Source organism: Dipteris shenzhenensis, chromosome 1 (genome assembly GCF_047967505.1).
Source record: "Dipteris shenzhenensis isolate YYH24624 ecotype China chromosome 1, Dip_SZ_1.0, whole genome shotgun sequence".
In the NCBI taxonomy this organism is placed as follows: domain Eukaryota; kingdom Viridiplantae; phylum Streptophyta; class Polypodiopsida; order Gleicheniales; family Dipteridaceae; genus Dipteris; species Dipteris shenzhenensis.
Genome location: NC_141596.1, coordinates 16,128,558 through 16,149,622, shown reverse-complemented (window position 1 = coordinate 16,149,622; position 21,065 = coordinate 16,128,558). Strand labels below are relative to the sequence as shown.

The window sequence follows — 21,065 nt, the reverse complement described above, 5'->3', positions numbered from 1 at the left end:
GGACGAGAAACACAATGCAAGGATTCACCTCAGGTCCCAAATCAACTGCTACTCCAAGAGCCTCCAAAACATCTGCACTGCCACAAGCTGAAGAGCTAGAACGGTTGCCTTGCTGCAAGTTTCATACAAAGCCACAGTAAAATCTTGACTGGAAAACAGTTTGAGAAGAAAGCAAATCACTATACTGTTCAACAAGACACAAATATAGACCATCCTTTCAATCTTCACTTTCATCCAGACCCCATGAAACTTTCAAAGAAGACTCACAGAATGACCCTTCCACTCAAATGAACCCTTAAAGGCAAACTTGAAACCTCCTTTGGTATTAAAATTCCAATGGTTTTATTATATAGATGGCCCCATGCCATGACATCCTTCCATAGCCGCACTAGCACCTACATTACTGTGCTTGCAAATCCTCAATTGTGATGCTTGGATTGAGGAAGAAAGAAAGTCTATTAATGTCCATTGGAGACCAAAAGGTCTATGGGACAGCAAGAAACCCTCTAGTACATCTGCTTTAGGGAGCGCACATGGCAGCTCCCAAGGAGTGCAAAAAGAAACCCATATTATTTAGCTACGCCTTCACGGTAAACTGCCATTTTCCATCCTTTCTGGCATCCGTGACTTTAGCTAAGTCAGTCGCCTTAATCTTGAGTTGAGTTTGTGTAAGCTACTCTGCAATCCATACTTTGGTGCCCTTCAACTTGTAAGATTGTCGAAGAAGCTTGATCCGCATGTCTTTTGAGTTCAGTGTAAGGATTGCATGACCTTTATAGTGCGAAATAGAAGCTGGCCTGGAGTCGTAATCATCCTGCTCATCATCATCCACCCATTCAATGTTGGGCAAGCTTGCTTTGATCTTTGTCAATATTTCACTATGTGTCTTCCTCTTTGTACCAATCTTCTGGGAGTCCCCCTATTCTAATCTTCAGCGCATTATCACATCTAGCTTCGTGTTCTTTAATCTCTGTTTGAATATCAGACTTACTTGCTTTCTTGTCCACTTCCACAATCACTTCCTTCTTAGCAGTATGTACTTCAATGTGAACAAGATCTTTGACTGTAGAGACTGGCTGCAGGGTAGGGGGGGAATCCTTACAAGATTTTACAGCCTCATCAATTACTGCCTGCTTACCAGGCCCTTCCAGAATGTGAAGTCGGGTCTTTACTTCTGCCAGTTCCAATCGTAGCTCTCTAACTCCCTGCTACAGATAAAACATCTGATCCTGTTGCCTGAGGATGGGTCGTTTTAAGCCTTCTTGCTGGTAATTCCGTGCATATGGAGAGGGTGCCATGGCTGCAACTGTAGAGTATCGAGTCCTAATGGATGTTGAAGGAGTTGAGGGGAACTTGGAGGAGAGGGTAGGCCAGTCCATAATTGGCTGTCTGTTGAACCCCCTAGCTTAACCTAACCCCCGGGTTGGGTTGGGGGTTTAGCCCAACTCGGGGTTAGGGTTAGTTTGGCTGCTTCTAATGGGTACGGAGGGAGAGGTATGGTCGGAGAGGTACGGGCTGCTACTAATGGACTGTATGGTATGGGCTGTACGGACGGGGGGAGAGGTACGTACGAGAGGACTAGGTATGGGTGGGGGGTACAGAAAGGTGTTGACGAAGGGAAGTACGAAGGTACGGCTCCAGGCTGTGGTACGGACGACCATCTGAAGCAGTAAAATTGATAGCAGGGAACCCTATGAAGCCGGCTGCTCCTGTCTGCTCCAAATGATGAGATATGAGGGCACAAAGGCCCTCCTTATATAGGGCACAAGGCCCTCCAGAACCAACTGACCAGCCAGCCCTAATTGGGCCGACTGGCTGGTCTGTAGCAGCCCTAACCAACCAACCAGTTGGTTGGCTGGTTGGCTGCCTATCCAGCCCTTTGCTGGCCCTTTGTTCCATGCAGGGCCCAGCCCCTTAGACTGCTTACCCCGCCACCTGCCAGCCCTGTTTACAAGCCATAGACCTGCCCAATACCTGCTGCAACAGTGCGACTCCATGCTGCTACTGTTCCGCCTCTGTTCAGCCCTTGTCCGGATCCTGGCGCACTCTGCACACCTTCTTTATAATGCCCTGCAGCAGCCCATACTGATCCGTACAGTGGCTGTACCCTTGCTGATGTCATCCGCCATGTGGCACCATGTCCAGGTATGTCTTGAGCAGTGTTGCCCACATGACAGCCTTGCTGATGTCCATGTGGCAGCCATCTCCTCTCTTGGCTGTGAGGTGCTGCCCATGTGGCAGCCCCCTCCCTCTCTCTTTTCTTTTGCCCACATGGCAGCCATGCTGATGCTCATGTGTCAGTCTCTCAAACCCGAGGTTCACCCCCCCCATGCTCTCCTCATATGGGGGCTTACAGATGGGGAGGTGACCATTCCAACATTGGGTTCACTTGGAAATCCACAACAGTGGGAGAGGTGTCAATACTCCTCTCAACCTTTTGGTATGCAGTCCTTGCAACAGCAAGATCCATTGGGCGGGTATACACTGCCAAGGATTCATGCTCCCATTCCACCACCGATGAATACTTATAGCCATACACAGCCCATGCGTCAGAGTTTTGGCTCATCTCATCAGAGTGTTGACTATGAACAGCAGCCCGAGACTGATGATATGTTGCCCAAGGCATTGTGCTCTTATAGTGCTTTACCTGTGTCCATCCAAGAGGAGAGGCCATTTCATCATTACATGAACCTTAAGCGTGATGAGGCTCGTGCATTTGGGAGTAGCCAAAGTAGAAACAATGCAGCAAAAGATGTCAAGGATAAGCTCGCTGTGCACAAATTCAAGGGTGACATGCGCACTCCAAATGAGTTGGAAGAGTGGATCATGAAGCTAGAAGATTATCTCCGCTTCTATCCCAAGTCTGATGAGGATCGCATCATTTTTGCTAGCATGCATATGCATGATTATGCTCACATGCGGTGGCAGAAGCCAACCACCTAGATAGGATTCAAAGAACTCATGGTCACCACTTTTGTATCCTCGCTCATATTAGAGCAGTACTAAGCCGAGTTCTATGCATTATCACATACTGGAACGGTTCGGGAGTATTTGCAGCGTTTTTGGAGGCTTTCTTTGTTTGTGCAGGACATATCTGAAAATGGCAAGTTGCTGTGTTTTATACACGAACTGCGCCATCCTTTGGCTGTAGATGTGAGGGCACATAACCGTCAGACCATTGAGCAAGCTGCCCAGCTCGCAGAGCTCTTTGAGCCTAAGTATGCCAACAGATATAAGGATGCAATGGGCAGCTCTCATGGGACTGCGTATGATTCTGAAAAAAAACTTAAACGAGACAAGAAATCTGCAGCAGCACCATTCCCCAGATTTCCTATTGTATCAAGCGGCTCCAATCCCTAGGATTGATGACCTGTTCAATGAACTCAACGGTGCTCTATTTTTCACAAAGATAGATTTGAGATCTGGCTACCACAAATCAGGGTGAAAGAAGGAGATGAGCACAAGACGGCGGACTTGTATGAATTCAAGGTGATGCCTTTTGGATTGACGAATGCACGGGCCACCTTCCAGGCGCTGATGAACAAGATATTGCATCCACTTCTTTTCAGAATCGTGTTGGCTTTCTTGTTGGAAAGGTCACCTCCCCATCTGTAAGCCCCCATATGAGGAGAGTGTGGGGGAGGGAGACCTAGGGCAGAAGATGCCCAGAGAAGAGAGAGAGGGGGGGCTGCCACATGGGCAGCACCTCACAAGAGAAGAAGGCCGCAACAGATGGCGCCAATTACAGTGCAGATGGCGGGGCATCCAAGGGATGGAGGGGGCCTGCAAGAGGGCAGATCTGGTGCAGCAGGTGCACAGAGAATCCCGGGCCATAAGCGCCTGGGATGAGAAGGGCTATGAGCAGGTTAAAGGGCCTGCAAGAGGGCCTGGCACTGGGCAGCAGCACAATTGTTGCAGGGAAGGGAGGGGCTGCAGTGGGCAGCACCCTGCACTTATATAGGGCCAGAAACTGGTCGGCCACATAGGCCAGCCCACAGCCCCATGCATAGAGGGGAGTGGAAGGGGGCTGGCACACAAAGGAAGGGGGGCTGGGTCCCCCACTTAAAGGCAGGGAGCACACAGCCATAGAGATGTGCCCACAGCCCAACAAATAAGGGCCTGTGGGGTCGGTTTTATGGCAGACTGGTTGGCCATATTAGGGCAGGCCAGTCGGCCACTTCAAGGGGCCCTTTGGGCCTATAAAAGGAGGCATCCAGCCTCATTCTTCACATCCAGCAGGTCAGCCATCAGAGGAGCAGATAGGAGCAGCTTACCCTCATCCTTTGGCCAGGAGGTAAAGGAGTGCTGGAGGTGCTGCTGAAGACTTAGCTCACAAGGCTGAACCCTAGGCTGCCTACCAAGATAGCAGGGTGCTGAGATCTGGACAGTGAGTCTACATACACTCGAGGTGGAGCACGCGGGTTCGAGTTTAGAGATAGCTGGCAGATAGGAGAAGTACCTTGTGGTAAGATCAGAGGACCACACCATTGGTGGGACTCTGGATCTATCTTTTTTGTATTGTGTCCATAGCTTTGGACGGAAATATATTATTTTGGTGGTTTGTATATCTGGCTGGTTCATTGTCTATTGATGAGTCTGCACATCTATCTGATGCACATTAAGTTAAGAAGTTTGTGATTCCTCACCCCACACCACACTATGTGAGATCTTGGGCTATTCTATCAGTCTTCCGCTGTGTGTACCCTCTGTTGGTCGATTTCTAACATTTCTTTGATGACATCGTCATTTACAAGCAAGGATAGGCAGGAGCATATTAAGCATGTGAAGCAGGTGCTGGAAATTCTAAAGATGCATCAGCTTTATGCAAAGGCCAGCAAATGCACTTTTATGGCAGAGGAGGTTGAGTACCTAGGCATATTGTGAGTAGACATGACATTCAGGTGGATCCCGCAAACGTGAAATGCATTAAAGATTGGCCACAGCCACAGAACCCCACCCAGTTGAGAGGATTGCTTCCTTCACAAGCACTTTATTCGCAAATTTGCCACAAGGGCAGCTCCTCTTACTGACCTCTTGAAGAAGGATACTTTTCTGTCGTCAAAGGAAGCACAACACAGTTTCAAAGATCTAAAATTTGCTCACTCATGCACGGTGCACCTGTCTTGGTATGCCCTGATTTTTCATGTCCTTTCATTGTGGAGTCAGATGCCAATGGCAAAGGATTGGGGGTTGTTCTGAGGCAGGAACACAGGGTAATAGCTTTTCAAAGCAGGAAGTTTGATGCCAAGGAACTCCATTACCATATTTATGATTAGGAGGTGTTGGCTATCTTGCACGCTCTCAAGAAATGGCACCACTATCCGTAGATCATAGGACACTCAGATTCTTCCTCACTCAAATTTGTCATATAAGCAAAAGAGGTGATTGGCTGCAGTTCAATCCTATTTTTGACATTGAGTACAGAGGAGAAGGAAAATGTGGTTGTAGATGCCTTGTCCAGGATCTGCTGAGCTTGCAATTTGTCTGCTATACCATATATCAGGAGTGGATTCATGGCATTTAGGAAGAGCATATGCATAATTCTAAGGCAGCTCCCATATTTTCAGATTTGCAAAAGCATTCTAGCCAGGGTCATCCAGAGTTCAAATTGCATAATGGGCTATTGTGGTGCAAGGACGGGATTTATTTAGTGCCAGGCTCACAATATAGATAGCCGGTTTTGCAAGAAATGCACTCCTCTCCCATGGCTGGACATGCAGGTGTCACTAAGACATATGAGATAATCAAACAAAGCTTTAATCCGGTGGCTCGGTAGGTACAGTGAGATCCGAAGTAATATCGATATGACATGTTCAAATAGGTGTTTCTAGACATGTCTCAGGCTGTTGACTATCTGGACCTGCCCTCTTCATGTCCAAGGCCACTAGACACAGACACATACTTAAGAGACCTATTACCAGAGAAAGACCTCAACAACAATCATAGACTTCTTCATGTTGGACCCGAAGTGGCCACTGCAAAGCATAAGACCCCAAGCCCACCCTAGAGAGACGTCGGACGAGCGGGAGGTTGGCTATAACATCAATGTGGCACTCACCCCTATGAAGCAAAGTAGAGGACACCAAAGACTGATCTCCAACATGCTTCATAGATGTCAACATAGTTAGAATAAAATGCATGCACGCAGTTGCCACGCACATGGGCATGCATGCACGCACGCATATGTATGTATATGTATATGTGTGTCCGAGTTCGTGTGTGCATGTGCATGTGTGTGTAGGGGGGGGGATCCTTCTGCTTCTAAGCCAGTATACACATCAGGATGCTTTGATCATGCAAGTGGACATTGAGAAAGCCTTTGACACTATCACATGGGATTTTATTGCAGCCACTCTGAGGCAGTTGGGCTTTGGGCCCCGGATGTAAAATGTGGTTTATTAGCTTTATCAAGATGGTACTGATTCTACATACATATGTGGTTTATTAGCTTTATCAAGATGGTACCGATTCTAAACCTTCGCAAAATGGCCTAGCGTGTCACAATAGAAGCACTTCTTCTTCTGCTGCTTCTTGGAAGTGTCCTCGTTCTCAAAGTCATCCTTCTTGGACTTACTACCGTTAGGCTTGCCCTTCCCTTTGCCAGCGCAATCCTTTGCCAGCAACGCCTTGTCATCTTTGTCGTTGTTGTAGAGCTTCTCCCTAGCTTCTTCCTGGAGCAGTAATGGTGGACCCAACTCCTCAAAAGTCAGAGGTTTGGTCCTCTATCCTGCTGTCACAGTCATAACGAAGCTTTTGAAACTCCGAGGTAGCCTCCTCATTACCATCAAGGGATCCTTCTTATGAACTTTCTTGGCTGATCATCCTCCCCCGCCAGAAGGCTCCTGTGAATGCCCCTCCCCTCCCCCGCTCCCGTCTACCCCCCCTTGCGCTGCGCGACCCGTCTCCCCTCCCCCTCCTCTCTCTTCATCGCCTCCCGCCGCGCCCCTCCGTCCCCCTCTCTTCCTTCTCCGCCCGCCATCCCCCCCCCTCCTCCCTTCTCCGCCCCTCCGTCCTCTCCCCACCTCCCCCCCCTCGCGTTGTGCTACCACCCCCCCCGCCCCTTCCTCCCCTCCCCGCTGCTGCGCAACGCTGCCCCCCCTTCCCTTCCTTCCTCGCCTTTCCTCCCCGCCCCCTCTCGCGCTGCGCTGCCACACCCCCCCCTTTTCCTTCCTCCTCTTCCCCGCCCTGTGCTACGTTGCCCCCCCCCTCCCTCCTCCTTTCCCCCTCCACCACTCGCTCCCTCTCCACCCCCTCTCCCCCCCCCCCGCTTCTCCGTACTTCTCCATCCCTCCCTCTTTCCTTCCCCCGCCTTTTGGAGCGTTCGCAGTTTGTCGGTTCGGTATGGTGGCCGTGAGCCCGGAACCGGTGGCCCAGACGGGCCCCCCCCCTCCATCAGCCTACCGGATAACACTAATAGAGCATCACATCTCCTTGGTGAAGCAGGCCGCCACGGACGTCTCCCAGACATCCGCTTATGGGAGTCATTGGCTACGCCCCTTCACGAGCAGACATCAGGGACTGGTTGCAGTCACCCTCTGCCTTAAGGACAGCCACATTGAGGAGGTTGCACTCATGGGTTGTGGTATCTTCTGGCTCAAGCTCTCCTCAGCACAGGCTACGAGCGATATGGTCAGACGGTCCCCTACTTCTGTGGGTGGGAAGATCATCCTTATGGTCCCATGGTATAGGGGTTTCAGTGTAGCGGACTTCGATGCCCGCGTCCGCATTCCTCGCCATCCAGTTACCCTCATTTTCCCAGGCCTCGCAATCGAGCTTCGCCCGATCATCAAGGACCTGAGGGCGCACTTTGGCTGGCTCATGCAGGACACCTTCGTTGATGCGGCGGTAGCCCAAGGGGTGCCACGTGTCAAAGTGGTAGTCCTAGATCCGCAGAGTATTCCCTCGGAGTTCGAGATTGAGACGGACACAGGTGTGGTGACGCAACGCATTATGGTCACTGGTTGCCCAGATCAGTGTCTGAGATGCCACGGCTTCGGGCACCAGGCGCGCTCCTGCCCTCGCTTCACGAGGACAAAACCTCAGATGGCCGCCATCCAGGCAACTCACGATCCCCCCCGCCAGGCATCGACACCCCCTCCCGAAGGGGAAGGCTGGACTGAGGTCAAAAGAAAACGGAAAGGAAACAAAACAGGACCAAAAAAGCCTTCCCATCTACACCAAAAGCCCCCTGTGGTCACCAATCAGCAGCAGCCCAGTAAGGGGAAGGAGAAAGGGAAGGAGAAGATCAGCCAGCCTCCCCCTCCTCCTCGGTCCCCCTACCTCCCCCCCCTCCAGGATCCCCCCCAGCACCTTTGGTTTCAGCCCCCCTCTCTCCCTCGAGCATGATCTCGAGGGAACCCCCCCCTCCGCCTGCGCCGCTTGCGGCCTCGAAGCCAGCACAGACCTCCCCCGCGCCTACCCCTCCTGGCCCGGTGGAGGGGAGAGGCCCTTCCTTGCAGATGGCCAGTACCACTCGTGACTCCAGCTTGTTCGACAGCCAGCACCCCTCTCTCTAGTTCAGACTCCTCATCCTCATCCCCACACCCAAGGGCTGCTCCTAGAGCTCTACCTTTGGAGTTTTACCGAGCAGAACCTTGGGATTATTTGGATGCAGCTCCTTCCCTGCATGCCTAGACATCAGCATCTTCTTCCTCCGAAAGGGGGCGGAGGGTAAGGTGTCCGTCCTTGCCCCCCACGATGGTCCTAGCTATTCCTTCACTATCACCAGTGACGGGAATGAGCAATGGACGAATGAAAATGTTTGGGAGATGATTCGAGATCAGTCCCAGGAGCAGGTGCAGGACTGGATCGGTAGCAGAGCAGCGGAGCTTCTTCAATAGCAACGGAAGGAGGGTGACGTTTGTCTGAGATGGCGCCACAGCGCCAAACGATTCCGCCTTTTGGTCATTATTCGACCGCCTCTGGAGTGGATCTACGCGAAAGGGCTCCGCCTGTGGAGGACCTCAGAGGGAGCGGGCTTCTACAATATTTCCCTAGCGGAGGCGTCGAGTTGGTTAGAGAGAGCTTACCACCATGGGACGAAGGGCCTCTCCCCTCTGTTGAAGGTTTTAGAGGATGGGTCCGATGATCCGGCCTCTCCTTCGAAACCCTCATAAAAGCACCTTCGTCTGCACACTGGACATCCTCCGACCACCTCGACATCGACCGCAAGCAGACAGCTGTTTGTGGCCCATCTCCCCTCTTCATGAGTATATGCATTATCTCTTGGAACGTCAACAGGTTCTCATCAGGAACCCACGGCCCCAGGAAGATGGTGCTCAGACAGGAGCTCTAGCCAGCCTTGGTGGGAAGGGTAGATGTGCTCCTATTGCAGGAACACAAGCTTTCGGCGTCTCAGACCAGTAAGTGTGGGAAGGTCCTCACAGGACGCTCCCACACCTACTGGGAACCTTCTATTGGCGAGCAGGGGAGGAGCGGGGGTGTCTGTACCTCCATCAACGCTTCTCTAGTTCATCATGTGTGTGGTTTTGGCACCCTGATCCCAGGACGAGCGCTTTGGGTGGGCATGAATATTGAGGGATCCCGCATCGGCATCCTCAATATCTATGCCCCGACTGACCTCAAACGGAGAGCCGCTTTCTGGAGCTCTTTGTCAAACTTATTGCCAGAGATGGATTCTTGGATTGTAGGAGGGGACTTCAATAACCTTGAGACCTTAGAGGATCAGCAGGGACGGGGCCCAGAGTTGCTCAGGAGGAGCAGGCAGATTGGGACTCCTTGTTCGCTGTGGGAGGTCGAGACAGCTAGAGGGAGCCTTCCTTTCGTAGATGGATAGGGAGTCTGGACTTCTCTTGGGGTTACAGGAGGGAGGGAGGCAGACTCCTGGAGCGGTTGGACCGTTTCTATGTCAGCGATTGGGTGCTAGGCAGAGGTGGAGAGTCAGGAGTGGTTCCAGGGATGACCCTCTTTGACCATGCCCCAGTCATCCTAGTCCTGGACTCAGCCTCTCACTCCTTACCTCCACGCTCGTGCCGGATCCCAGACTCCATCTACTCCAGAGCAGCGGTTCGCAGCAAGATAGTGGACCTGTGGGAGCAGGATTGGGACCCCATGGGGGATATGGCAGCTCAGGTAGCTCAGGCAAGTCTAGTCTCATCTGTTAGCAGGAGGCGATTCAGGTCAGGCAGCAGTGGTGGGCAAAGGAGAGGGGTCTCAGACGAGATCTTGCCTCGATACAGCAAATGCAGCAATCTTCTCCAGGCTCTGAGGAGCTCAGACGGCAGGAGGTTAGAGCCTGAGCCATGCTAGAGGAGATCACACAATGACACTCAGAGTTCTCATTTCATGCTTCCAAGTCCTTTTGGGCTAGGAAAGGCGATAGGATGTGCAGAGAGTTCTTCAGGACCCATGGCCAGAGGTCAGCAGGGGAACAGCTCCGATCTCTTAGAGCACAGGATGGTAGTGTCAGGACAGATCCAGACGAGGTCCGGGACTTGGCGACAGATTTCTACAGATCCCTGTTCTAGCAGGAGCCCCCAGACCCTCGTGCCCGCCGTTGCAAGGAGGAGGTATGGAGGTATACACCGTCGCTCGTGCGGCCTAGCATGAGTGAAACCCTTCTCGCCCCTTTCACCGTGGCAGAGATGCAAGATGCGGTGAGCGCTATTGATGGGTGGAAATGCCCAGGTGAGGATGGGCTTTCTAGAGCTTTCTTCACCACCTTCTGAGAGCAAGTCCACCAGCCCTTGCTCGTAGCCTTCCAGCATATCTTCTCCAGCGGACAGATGCCAAAGAGCCTTGTGACAGGCTTGATCTGCCTCATCTCCAAAGGGAGGGACCGTCAGGAGATCAGACAGTGGCGCCCTATCACCCTCCTCCCGACTGCCTACAAAATCCTCGCCAAGATGATCAGTAGCCACATCCACCCCCTGCTACATGACTTGATCCATGACACCCAGACTGGTTTTGTCCAAGATCGCAGCATTTTGGACAACATTTTCACGTTCTCAGAGGCGACGGAGTGGGCCCAGCACAGTGGCCAGCACCTTGCCATACTCCTTCTTGACTTTGAGAAGGCGTACGACAGGGTAGACTGGTCCTTCTTCGAAGGTACACTCTCTCGGTTCGGTTTCCCGGACGAGTGGATCAGAGGTATTGCTAGCCTCTATGGGTCGGCCACCAGCCGGGTTATCATCAGCGGCAAGATGGGGGAGAGATTCACCCTCGAGCGCTCGGTGCGTCAGGGCTGCCTGCTTGCGCCCTACCTCTTCCTATTTTTTGCGGAGGCCATGACTCACTTCCTACGAGCCCACACCACTGGTCTTAGAGGGATGCGCCTCCCTATTCAAGACGATGCAGAACTTCTGGACTCCGAGTATGCAGACGACACAGCCCTGTATGTGCAGGATGATATTGAGTCACTGGAGCGAGTGAGACTGTCCTTAGAGGTTTTTTGCCTAGCCGCTGGGGCGAAAATCAACTGGCATAAGTCAGTTGGTTTTCTTACGGATCCGGGAGCCAGCTCACAGTGGGGTATTTTCCTGGGGTTTCGCTGGATCCCTAGAGGACAGAAGACACGTTATTTAGGATTCCAGGTCGGCCTGGATATCACACCGGCTCAGCAGTTCTTACCGGTCCTAGTCTCCATACAACGGAAGCTAGATCCTTGGCAAGCAGGGCCCTTGTGGTCAACCATGTCCTTCTTGCCACCGCTTGGTACATGGCATCTTGCTGGTGTTTCTCGAGATCGTGTGTAGCCCAGCTGAGGAGACTGGTGCGGAACTTTCTTTGGTCTGACTCAGATGGTTCCGACACCACCAGAGCCCGGGTCGCCTGGCAGACGGTCATTCTCCCCCAGACAGAGGGCGGTCTTGGCATCATAGATCCAGAACTGCAGAGTCAGGCATTACTTGGCAAGTTAGTCATCCGCGGGTTGACCCCAGGAGGGCAGACGTGGAAGCTCTTGCTTCAGCATGGTCTCAACGCGTGTACCCCCCAGAGAGGGGGTGATTGGCAGCCGTCTATCCGGTGGATTTTCACTTCTGCCCCACTGACTCAGCCCTGTTCCCCCTTCCTCCGTAGCCTCGTCTTGGTCTGGAGGAAGCTGCGACACAGCCTCTCTCAGGTTCCCCCTAGCTACCGAGAGGAGATAGACAGACAGCCCTTGATCTAGAGTAGCGAGGTGACAGATGATACAGGTCGCCAACTTGGAGAGAGATCCCATATCCCTTGGGCGCTCTGGGCGCATGGGCCCACGCGCTCGCTCCGGGTTTGGAGGGACGTCTATAGCTAGCTGAGCCCAGGCGATCTGGGGCAGCAGCAGTAGGTACGGCACGTGGGATCCAGGCTCGACGAGTGGAGAATGATGCTGCCATTCCTGCAGGTTGGAGGATTCCCATGATCACCAAATAGCTCCTCCCGGGAGATGAGAGGTGGCTAGGGCAGTTCACACCCCGTGGCATTCCTTTGGTGGTCGCAGGCCTTTTCTCGGACTCCTCGATTCACTTCTCCGTCGCCGATGATAGCCATCTCCAGAGCAGAGAGGCCATGATCGACCCCCAGCTCCCCTAGCAGCGCCTTCGCATCATAGGGCTGCAAGGGAAAACGTGGCATATAGACCCCTTGATTATGCAGGACCAGGACTGGAGACTCTGGATTTGGGAGGGCTGCTCCTTGACAGAGGTGGAGTGGGACCCAGGGGAGTGGCGCTGGCCACTACTGGAGACCTCAAAGAACCCTACCCCTTTCTTCTCATACAGTGTGCGTATTGGTAGGCGTGCTCTTGGGGCTCTCCAACGCGGGCTACCCACACAGGCACATAGTTGGTATGCCCAAGGGATATCTCTGGTCTTTCTTCGGACATTCTGGAAGACTCTTTGGGCAAGCTGGCGGCCGAGGACAATCTCTTTCTTTCTTTGGATGGTGGCCCACAAGGGGCTACCAGTTGGCAGCTGGCTCAGGCAGATGGGGCAGGAGGGGCACTGCCAGATGTGTTTTCAAGAGGAGTCGTCCCTGAAGCACTGCCTTTGGAGCTGCTCGCATGCTCAGACAGTGTGGAAGGGAATCATGGGGATCTTAGCGAGGGCTGCACCCGAGCTAGGACCGGTCACTTGGGGAGCCGTTTGCTGGTGCAGCACCAAGATGGGACATCACTTGGCTTATGAGTTCTCTAGGCAGGATCCAGTTTTCTTCATCACGCAGGCCACCTGGGCATACATGGACAGCTTCCCTTGGCATCTGACAGAGACAGATGCAGGAGCGATGACTCAGCACCCAGTTTGGGAGATCATAGGGAGTATTGCAGGTTGGCACATCTGGACTTCCAGATGCGCGCAGACCTTAGGAGATCAGGTTTCTTCTGCTACCCAGACCCTAGCGAACATTTGGAGCACGATCATTCACACGCTCAAGGGTCAGTGGGATCAGATTCAGGGGGTGTCCCGGGAAGGGAAGGAGAAGAGACGGTGCTTCCTTCGCGACTGGGACCATCGAGAGCTATTCTTCCAGCACTCTGCTCAGAGTCTTCAGTGGCACTACTCCCCCCCACCATGGCTGTTTGTTCCACACTCCGATGATTATGCCTTGAGAGGCTTGTAATTAGTATTTATTACCACGGGCTGTAGCCGTTTTGTGATTACAGCCCGCTGGCCTTTGGGCCCTCTTGTACTCTCGTTTTCAAGCAATATAACTAGCACTACTTTTTGCGCAAAAAAAAAATTTACCATCAAGGCCAACTGGCACGAGTCCACCTTCTAACCAACCGATGCTAGTTGATCCCTTACCACCTTGACCTTCATCAAGTATGTACCGAATCTCCTTTATGCATATCCAAGTTGTAGAGCTGATGCTGAAGAAGCAAGATCCGTGATGTGTTATTTGTCTTGTACAGATCCTTCAAAATCGCCCGCGCCTCTATTGACGTGTCAGCCATCTAGATGTGAGGAAGCACAGAGTCCCCCGTAGTCCCTATGATCAACGCCAGGGTATGGGCATCTCTATCTTCGCAAGCTTCGAGTTCCTCTCCATCTACTAGTACGTGATGTGTTATTTGTCTTGTACAGATCCTTCAAAATCGCCCGCGCCTCTATTGACGTGTCAGCCATCTAGATGCGAGGAAGCACAGAGTCCCCCGTAGTCCCTATGATCAACGCCAGGGCATGGGCATCTCTATCTTCCCAAGCTTCGAGTTCCTCTCCATCTACTAGTATGAGTATCTCACTTGTGCAGATACTCCATAGCAGAATGCAAGAGCTGAAAGGAAGAATGGTACTTTAGCAGATAGTGCTAGAGTAATGCTTAGTGAAAAGCATCTTCCGAATTAGTATTGGGCAGAAGCAATAGCCACTGCAAACTATTTGCTTAAGCGGCTTCCTACCGAACCGATTCAAGGTATGACACCTTATGAAGCATTCACTGGACATAAGCCACACATTGGGCATCTCCGCATATTTGGTTGCATAGTATATGCCCACATACATGATGATCATCTGTTTAATTGTCGTGATGCTCAATCCCCCCGTCATCATATGGTTTCCCTTTCAATAACAACACCGACCTCTAAATTACTTCTGTTGACATTTGTTTCCATCACACCCGAGCATTTTTGCATGTACAGCTCACTAAGGAATACAAGAGAGAGCATCTTCATTCAATCATCGCGTAGATTGGGTTATGGGTTCATTGGCACTAAATACCATGCACCCGTAAGTTAAACAACAGGGAATGAGCAAATCAGACCATCAACAAATGGTCCAAGAAACTAGGACACCATTAGGTGCCGCATCATAGCCTTCGGCTTCGCATCGGCTCCCGTAGTCAGTTTCCACAGCTTTCGAGCGCCACTAAATGACTACGGATCTTCACCTTCCACATAGGGTAATTTGTCCCATTCAGTTTCCCAGACTCTCCAAAGTTAGGGATGGTGAAAGAAAGAAATCTGGGAGAGAAGGAAGGGAGAGAAGGGGCTAAAGAGGCTTCTGACATCGACATCTATGCTGCTACACCACACAGCAAAGTTGAACAAACTCAACCTTCCGTAGGAACTCCTTACGCAACTGATTGAACCTGAGTCACCCTCCTTCTCGCAAGGGCACTGTCCTCCAGTCATGGGAAGTTGATTCCCAGGAGCTTCTGAATCAGGGTCGTCCTTCAACAAGGTTGCCTTCAGGCTCCCACACCTGTGAGCCTCCTACTTGGGCTCTGATACCATATTAGAAATCGACCAACAGAGGGTACGCACAGCGGAAGACTGATAGAATAGCCCAGAGCTCACATAGTGTGTGTGTGTGGGAGTGGAATCACAAACTTCTTTACTTAATGTGCATCACATAGATGTGTGACTCATCAATAGACAATGATCCAGCCAGATATAGAAGCTACCAAAAGAATATATATTTCCGTCCAAATCTATGGAGACAATACAAAAGAGAGAGATCCAAAGTCCCACCAGAGCGTGGTCCTTTAATCTTTGTACAAGGTACTTCTACTATCTGCCGAATATCTCTAGACTCCAGCCCGCATGGTCGACTTCGAGCGTATGTGGACTCTCCCTCCAGATCACAACACCTTGCTGCCCTAGAAGACAGCCAAGGTCCAGCCCCTAGGGAGATCAGTCTGCAGCACACCTTCAACTCTCCTTCACCGATGAGGCCCAAGGGAATGTCTTCAGGCTGCTCCTGTCTGCTCCTCTTTCTGCTGAGCTGTTGGATGCAAAATGAGGCCCGGGGCCTCTCTTTTTATAGGCTCCAAGAGCCCTCAAACTGACCGACCAGCCAGCCCTAAATGGGCTGGCCGACTTGGTTGGCTCAGCCCTATATAAGGGCAAGGGGCCAGCCCCCCCTTGCTCCTTTCTTGTGCTGCTGCCAGGGCCTTTTGCAGCCCTTCTGCTGCTCCTCCATGTCCTCCATGCAGGCGCCTCCAAGACCTGCTGGTTCCGCCTTCTGCTAGGCCATGTCCACGCATCCAAGGACCTGCACCAGTTCCGTACAGCCAAGTGTACTCACTTGTACTAGAGGCGCTGCTGTTCCATACTGTTCCTTAAGGGATCCTCCACCTCAGCACTTTGGTCTTTGTGCTGTCCACATAACAGCCTGTTTGCTGTCCATGTGGCAGCCCCTTTTCTGCTCTCTTGGCTGTGAGGTGCTGCCCATGTGGCAGCCCCCTCCCTCTCTCTTTTCTTGTCTGAGCCCTGCCCTCATGGCAGCCATGATGCCGCCCATGTGGCTCTCTCTTAGACACCAGGTTCAGCCCCCCATGCTCTCCTCATATGGGGGCTTACAGATGGGGAGGTGACCTTTCCCACAATATCTCCTTGCCGCAAGAGAGATTTTGAGTTTTGCAAAAACTTTTTCAAAAGCTGGATTATTGGAAATTATCAACTTGGCCGCTGCATGTTTGTCTTTGAATTGTGCAGTCCATTCTTATAGCATATGTCCAGTTTTATCTGCCACTCATTTGCTGGTCCTCTGCAGATATTCAGAAATTTATTACTAGGATTATTGGAATGCCTTTGGCATACCAAACATGACCATAGGCCTCTCCAGCTTCTCAAATACAATTATATTCATGCGGCTTTGAATGTTCTCAATATTCACATTTGCATGTTGGCACGCAAGTTTTATTGGCCTCCTTTTTAGAGCAAAAGCAGCCTTGGGCCCTTATGCTTGCTTGTATGGTTGGTTCTCTACGTACAGATGCATTCGGCCATTGGGTTCCTACACTCTCTGATGTTATCTTTGGTCACTTCCATGGTCGCATTCCTGGTTGTCCTTTTTCCACTAGGCTGATTCATGATTGGCAGCAGCTTCTGCAATATTTACACTGGTCGGGACATCCTCCGGACACAAGGAACCCCCTTCGACTCCAAAGCATCCATGGGAATCATGTATTTATTGCTCCTTTAGCTTTTCTTCAGCCTCGTAAGGCATATTTCCTGCATCGTTTGGGTATTTCTACGGTGGCCGATGTGGTGGATGACCGAGGTGCCACTCTTTCTTTTCCTCAGGCCAGGAGACAGTTTTGTATGGGTATGCATCACCGGCCTATTTGGCGCATCCTCACCACAATGTTGCATCCTTTCAGCCTGTTCCCCCTCTCATTTCAGCTGATCCTTTGATGGATTGGAAATTTGACCGGGGCCTTCCTAGATATTCTGCCTTTTCTTTTGATGACCTTTCTGCTAAGAAAGCTTATCAGCTATTACTCCCAGTGTCATGGATTTAGGAACATTAAATCATTTTTGGCACCTTAATAAATCTCTCAATTGGTAGTAAGGTACCATTACGACAGTGACTCTTCCTGTGGCGCTGTTAGGTAGTTCCTTATTCACTGCTCGGCGTATAGCTTCTTCGGTTTGTCCCACATGCTCGCATCAGAGGGAGACTGAGACTCGGGGGATATCTTCATGCTTGATTCCCAAGATCTCTTTTGGCAGGCAGCTCTGGCTGTTTGGCAGATATACTCCTATGCCGGACTATGGTCACTTTTTCTCATGGTGTCGTTATTGGTTATTGTGGTCTTTATATCATGCACGTAACACTGGACTGTACGGGCCAGCTTTAGTACGTGTTTATCATTTCTTTCATTCCTCTTTGTATCGGTCACTTCAAGATGCACATTCCCTTGGAGACCTTCCTTTGGCCAGTTAGAAGTTTTTCATTACTACTTTAAGTTTGAGTAATAGCTGCTTCACTCCGGAGCAGCTATGAACGTAAATTCCTACTGAATGGCATTTCACTTTTACCCCCCAAAAAAAAGTGTGTTCTGCTTCAGTTTGCATAATATCTTTAAGGATATGTTGGAGATCTCTAATTTCTCTAAAAAGGGGGTTTATCAGATAATGTCTTACTTGTTGATCTCATAGGCTTCTTTGGCCTTTCGAAGACATTAGTAACCCCTCCACACACACCCATTGATAATGGAATTTTGTACTCCTTTACTAAGTTTACAGACCTTCAATTTGCTAATAGGAGCCTTTGACCAGTGTACAGCAACACGATAACCGTAAGCCAACAAGAGATACTCCATAGTTTGTTAGTAAAGCATAGTTTGTTAATCCTCATCAATCACAATGTCTTTCACGGTCCGTGTTGTGGGACATCACGTGTAGCCTTTGTAGTTATACTCTATACTTCAGCTCAGAAGTGCTGGTCTCCCATTCAGATTTGGAGAATGGTTGGACATGAAGTTCTTTTTGGGTCCCATAGATCTCATGTCAAACACTTTGAGCGTTCAATACATCCTCTCCCATGCATGCTACAACACATAGTCTGTCTGAAAATCAGAAAGAAAGACGTCAGCCTGCTTACATATAAACCATACCTTAGCTACTTTAGCACCACATGCAGCAGCTAGAATGCAAGCTGCGGTTGAGATATTGACTGTGTTGGCCCCATCTCCACCTGTTCCAACAATATCGAAAGCATCACCCACACCATTGACTGGCACGCATTGACTTATCATGGCTCGAGCAAGGCCACTGATCTGCATCATAAATCATAATAAGGCAAAACCAAGTAAAAGAGCATCTCCAGTATCTTGAAATCCCTTTTAAGACGTTGCTCAGGAATTTACAAATACTCCGGATAAATTGCTGATGTTTATTAGACATATCACGACAACATTCACTGTTGGACAATCCACCACATCGCTTGATTTTATTTGTGGCACGTCACGATTTGTATGTTGCAGGTCAAGAGAGCCAACCGTACCTCCTCAAAGGTTTCGCCCTTCGCTCGGAGGAGCACCAGAAAGGCACTGATTTGTGCTGGATCGCCATTGCCTAACAAATTTTGCATGGAGACTTCGGTTTCCCTTTCTGTCAAATTCCTTTTGTTTAAGAGTGCTTCAATCAGCTGAAACTCCTCCGATTCACAGGCTCCCAGTAAGATAAAAACTCAAGACATGCCCTGCTCTAAAACAGATACACGTTTACAAATTTCTCACGGACCCACCTCGGGCATTGTCGATAGCGCTGATGGTGCAGTGACGCTGGTTGCATATAGCCTACGATTAGAGACAGAGGCATGCAGAGAGACCAAATTCATCCTTCCAGAGGCAGAGAACCTTGCCCTTCGGAGTTGTTTGTTGGCAGCATGAAACCCAGAACTGGAAAATTCATGCCAGCCCACTGCATTTGAAGAGGGTGACAGCAGAAGGGTGGAAGCCATCGGGGGTGCAGATACAACAAAGGAGGAGAGGAGCGAGAAGGATCAAAAACCTTCTGAAGGCACAGATGTGCCTCACTTGTGCAGCTACAACATCTAAGGCCGAGTCGAACCAGTAGGATCGAAATACAATAAGTCTGAGAACCTTATGAAAGCACAGGTGTGAGGGGTGAACTGTCACTGGACACTAAAGTCTCTATTCTTCGATTGAGTCACAGTCAAAAGGAGGAGTTCGCTAGACTTAAACTTCTGAGTGGGCACGCTATTCATGCGAAACGATAGAGAAGGCCGCAGGGGTCAATCTTGGACCTTGACCATCTCCTCGGAGATGATCGATCGCCTTCCACGAGATACGTGACAATCCTCATGGCAATCAAGCTTGTGTCCCTTTTGGATTTGCTAGTTTTAGTCCCATGTGTATTAAGTGTTGCAATTTGCAAATGCAAGAACATTTATCATTACGGCAGAGGGATGTTTTGTCTTTCTTGAGCTCTCATTAAAACAAGTGTCCTCTTAGATGTTGATCTTGAAAAAGATCTAATGGTCTATATTCTCCTTGAATTTTGGGTGTGGATTGCTTTTCGATTTGACCCTCTCTCTCTCTCTCTCTTTGCTTAACCCCACCTAAGAATCTTGCTCCTCCTCTTCGCAGCTCCACCACCCTTTTCATTGATCGACTGCATTCCCATGATGGGCACCACACCTTGCTTGTCACCAACGGCCTCAATACCACTCCTCCCACAGCACTTCTCTGTTTTATGATGAATTATGCCAAGGTTTTGCACATTGAATTCTACTCGTGATTCTATGAAACACCGGAGGTTCCATTCCATCGAGGGCTTTCGTTACATCTTCTGCGATTATGGGTTTTGTCATCCTCGAGATTTTCCATTTGGTTTCCCACTTGTGTTCAACGCCTCATCCCTGACTCAATGTGCTACATCCTCATCGAGAGTCCTGTCATGAGGCATATAGTAAGTGAAGGCTACGTCCTCACCGAGAGTCCTGTCACGAGGCATGTAGTAAGTAAAGGTTGTTATTGTTGTGGGATTGGTTTCTTAATCAAATTTTCAAAAGACAAAAAGTGTTGACTATCTGACCTGAACTACATGGCACCGATTCTAGGGAAAACAATATTAAACAACACTGAGATGAGTACAAAAACGATGTACCTAGCCATGACAAATTTAGATTGTGAATCATCTGCACCATTTTCGTCGAATTCATAGCCAAGGTCCTTGCCCTGGTCATCCTCCTCATCGGTGGGGGTAAGATCGTTCCACAAAGGGCATCATGCATATCGTCCTCGAAGTCCAATAAGAATGATTTGCAAATGATTGTCCACCTCAAAAGAGCACAATTTGGGATTCTTGGAGGGGCAAATGCGGATCAAGGCAATGGATATAAGGACCAGGGACTAGGAACAAGCAAAGAAACAGGCATCAAGCATAGAGAAACATGTGTTTCTAGTTTATCCCTTCCCCTCCTGACATATTTGAAGCTCTTGAGCCCTCAAATTTTCGATCCTAGCTTCCTCATAATTCTACAACTTCGTTTCCAGGCCAATACGGACAATAGGAGCTTTTATAGAAATCAACAAAACCATGGTTGAGTGCAATCCTAGGTTGTAGTGTTCACGAAGATTCTAGAAAGCGAACTAGATTGCTTTTGAATAGCTCAGTTGTTGGCTAGCCAAGGGCGAGGGGGCGTAGCAATTCAGCATAGCGAATTGCATATGTGCGCACCCAGCTTGGAATTGCTCAATTTTTTGTATTGAGTAGAGAGCGTTCGTTTGTTCATAGTTGTCAAGGGTTCGGTTTGACATGCTAACCTCAGACTCCTTCTAGATGCCTAGGAGTCTTCGCTGATACTCTGGCTCTCCTCAACCGCCACCTAAGCATTTTTCAAAGGTTCTCTAAGCTCAACGCTTACGAATCCGTC

General features: G+C 50.2%; 1 protein-coding gene across 2 annotated transcripts in view; it reads right to left on the bottom strand.

Moving 5' to 3' along the window:
* The window catches only part of TRP1 (tryptophan biosynthesis 1), a 38,911-nt gene extending 19,431 nt beyond the window's left edge, over window positions 1–19,480 (bottom strand). The window contains exons 1-4 of one of the 2 annotated variants that reach the window (XM_087380036.1): window positions 18,912–19,480; window positions 18,669–18,812; window positions 18,280–18,441; window positions 29–112 (exon numbers count right to left, since the gene is read on the bottom strand). In XM_087380036.1, coding sequence (XP_087236162.1) covers window positions 29–112; window positions 18,280–18,441; window positions 18,669–18,812; window positions 18,912–19,127 — 606 coding nt within the window. In that variant the 5' untranslated portion in view covers window positions 19,128–19,480. The remainder of the gene's footprint in view (window positions 1–28; window positions 113–18,279; window positions 18,442–18,668; window positions 18,813–18,911) is intronic. The other variant, XM_087380031.1, reaches the window with a different exon arrangement.
* Between the last annotated feature and the right edge of the window lie 1,585 nt (window positions 19,481–21,065).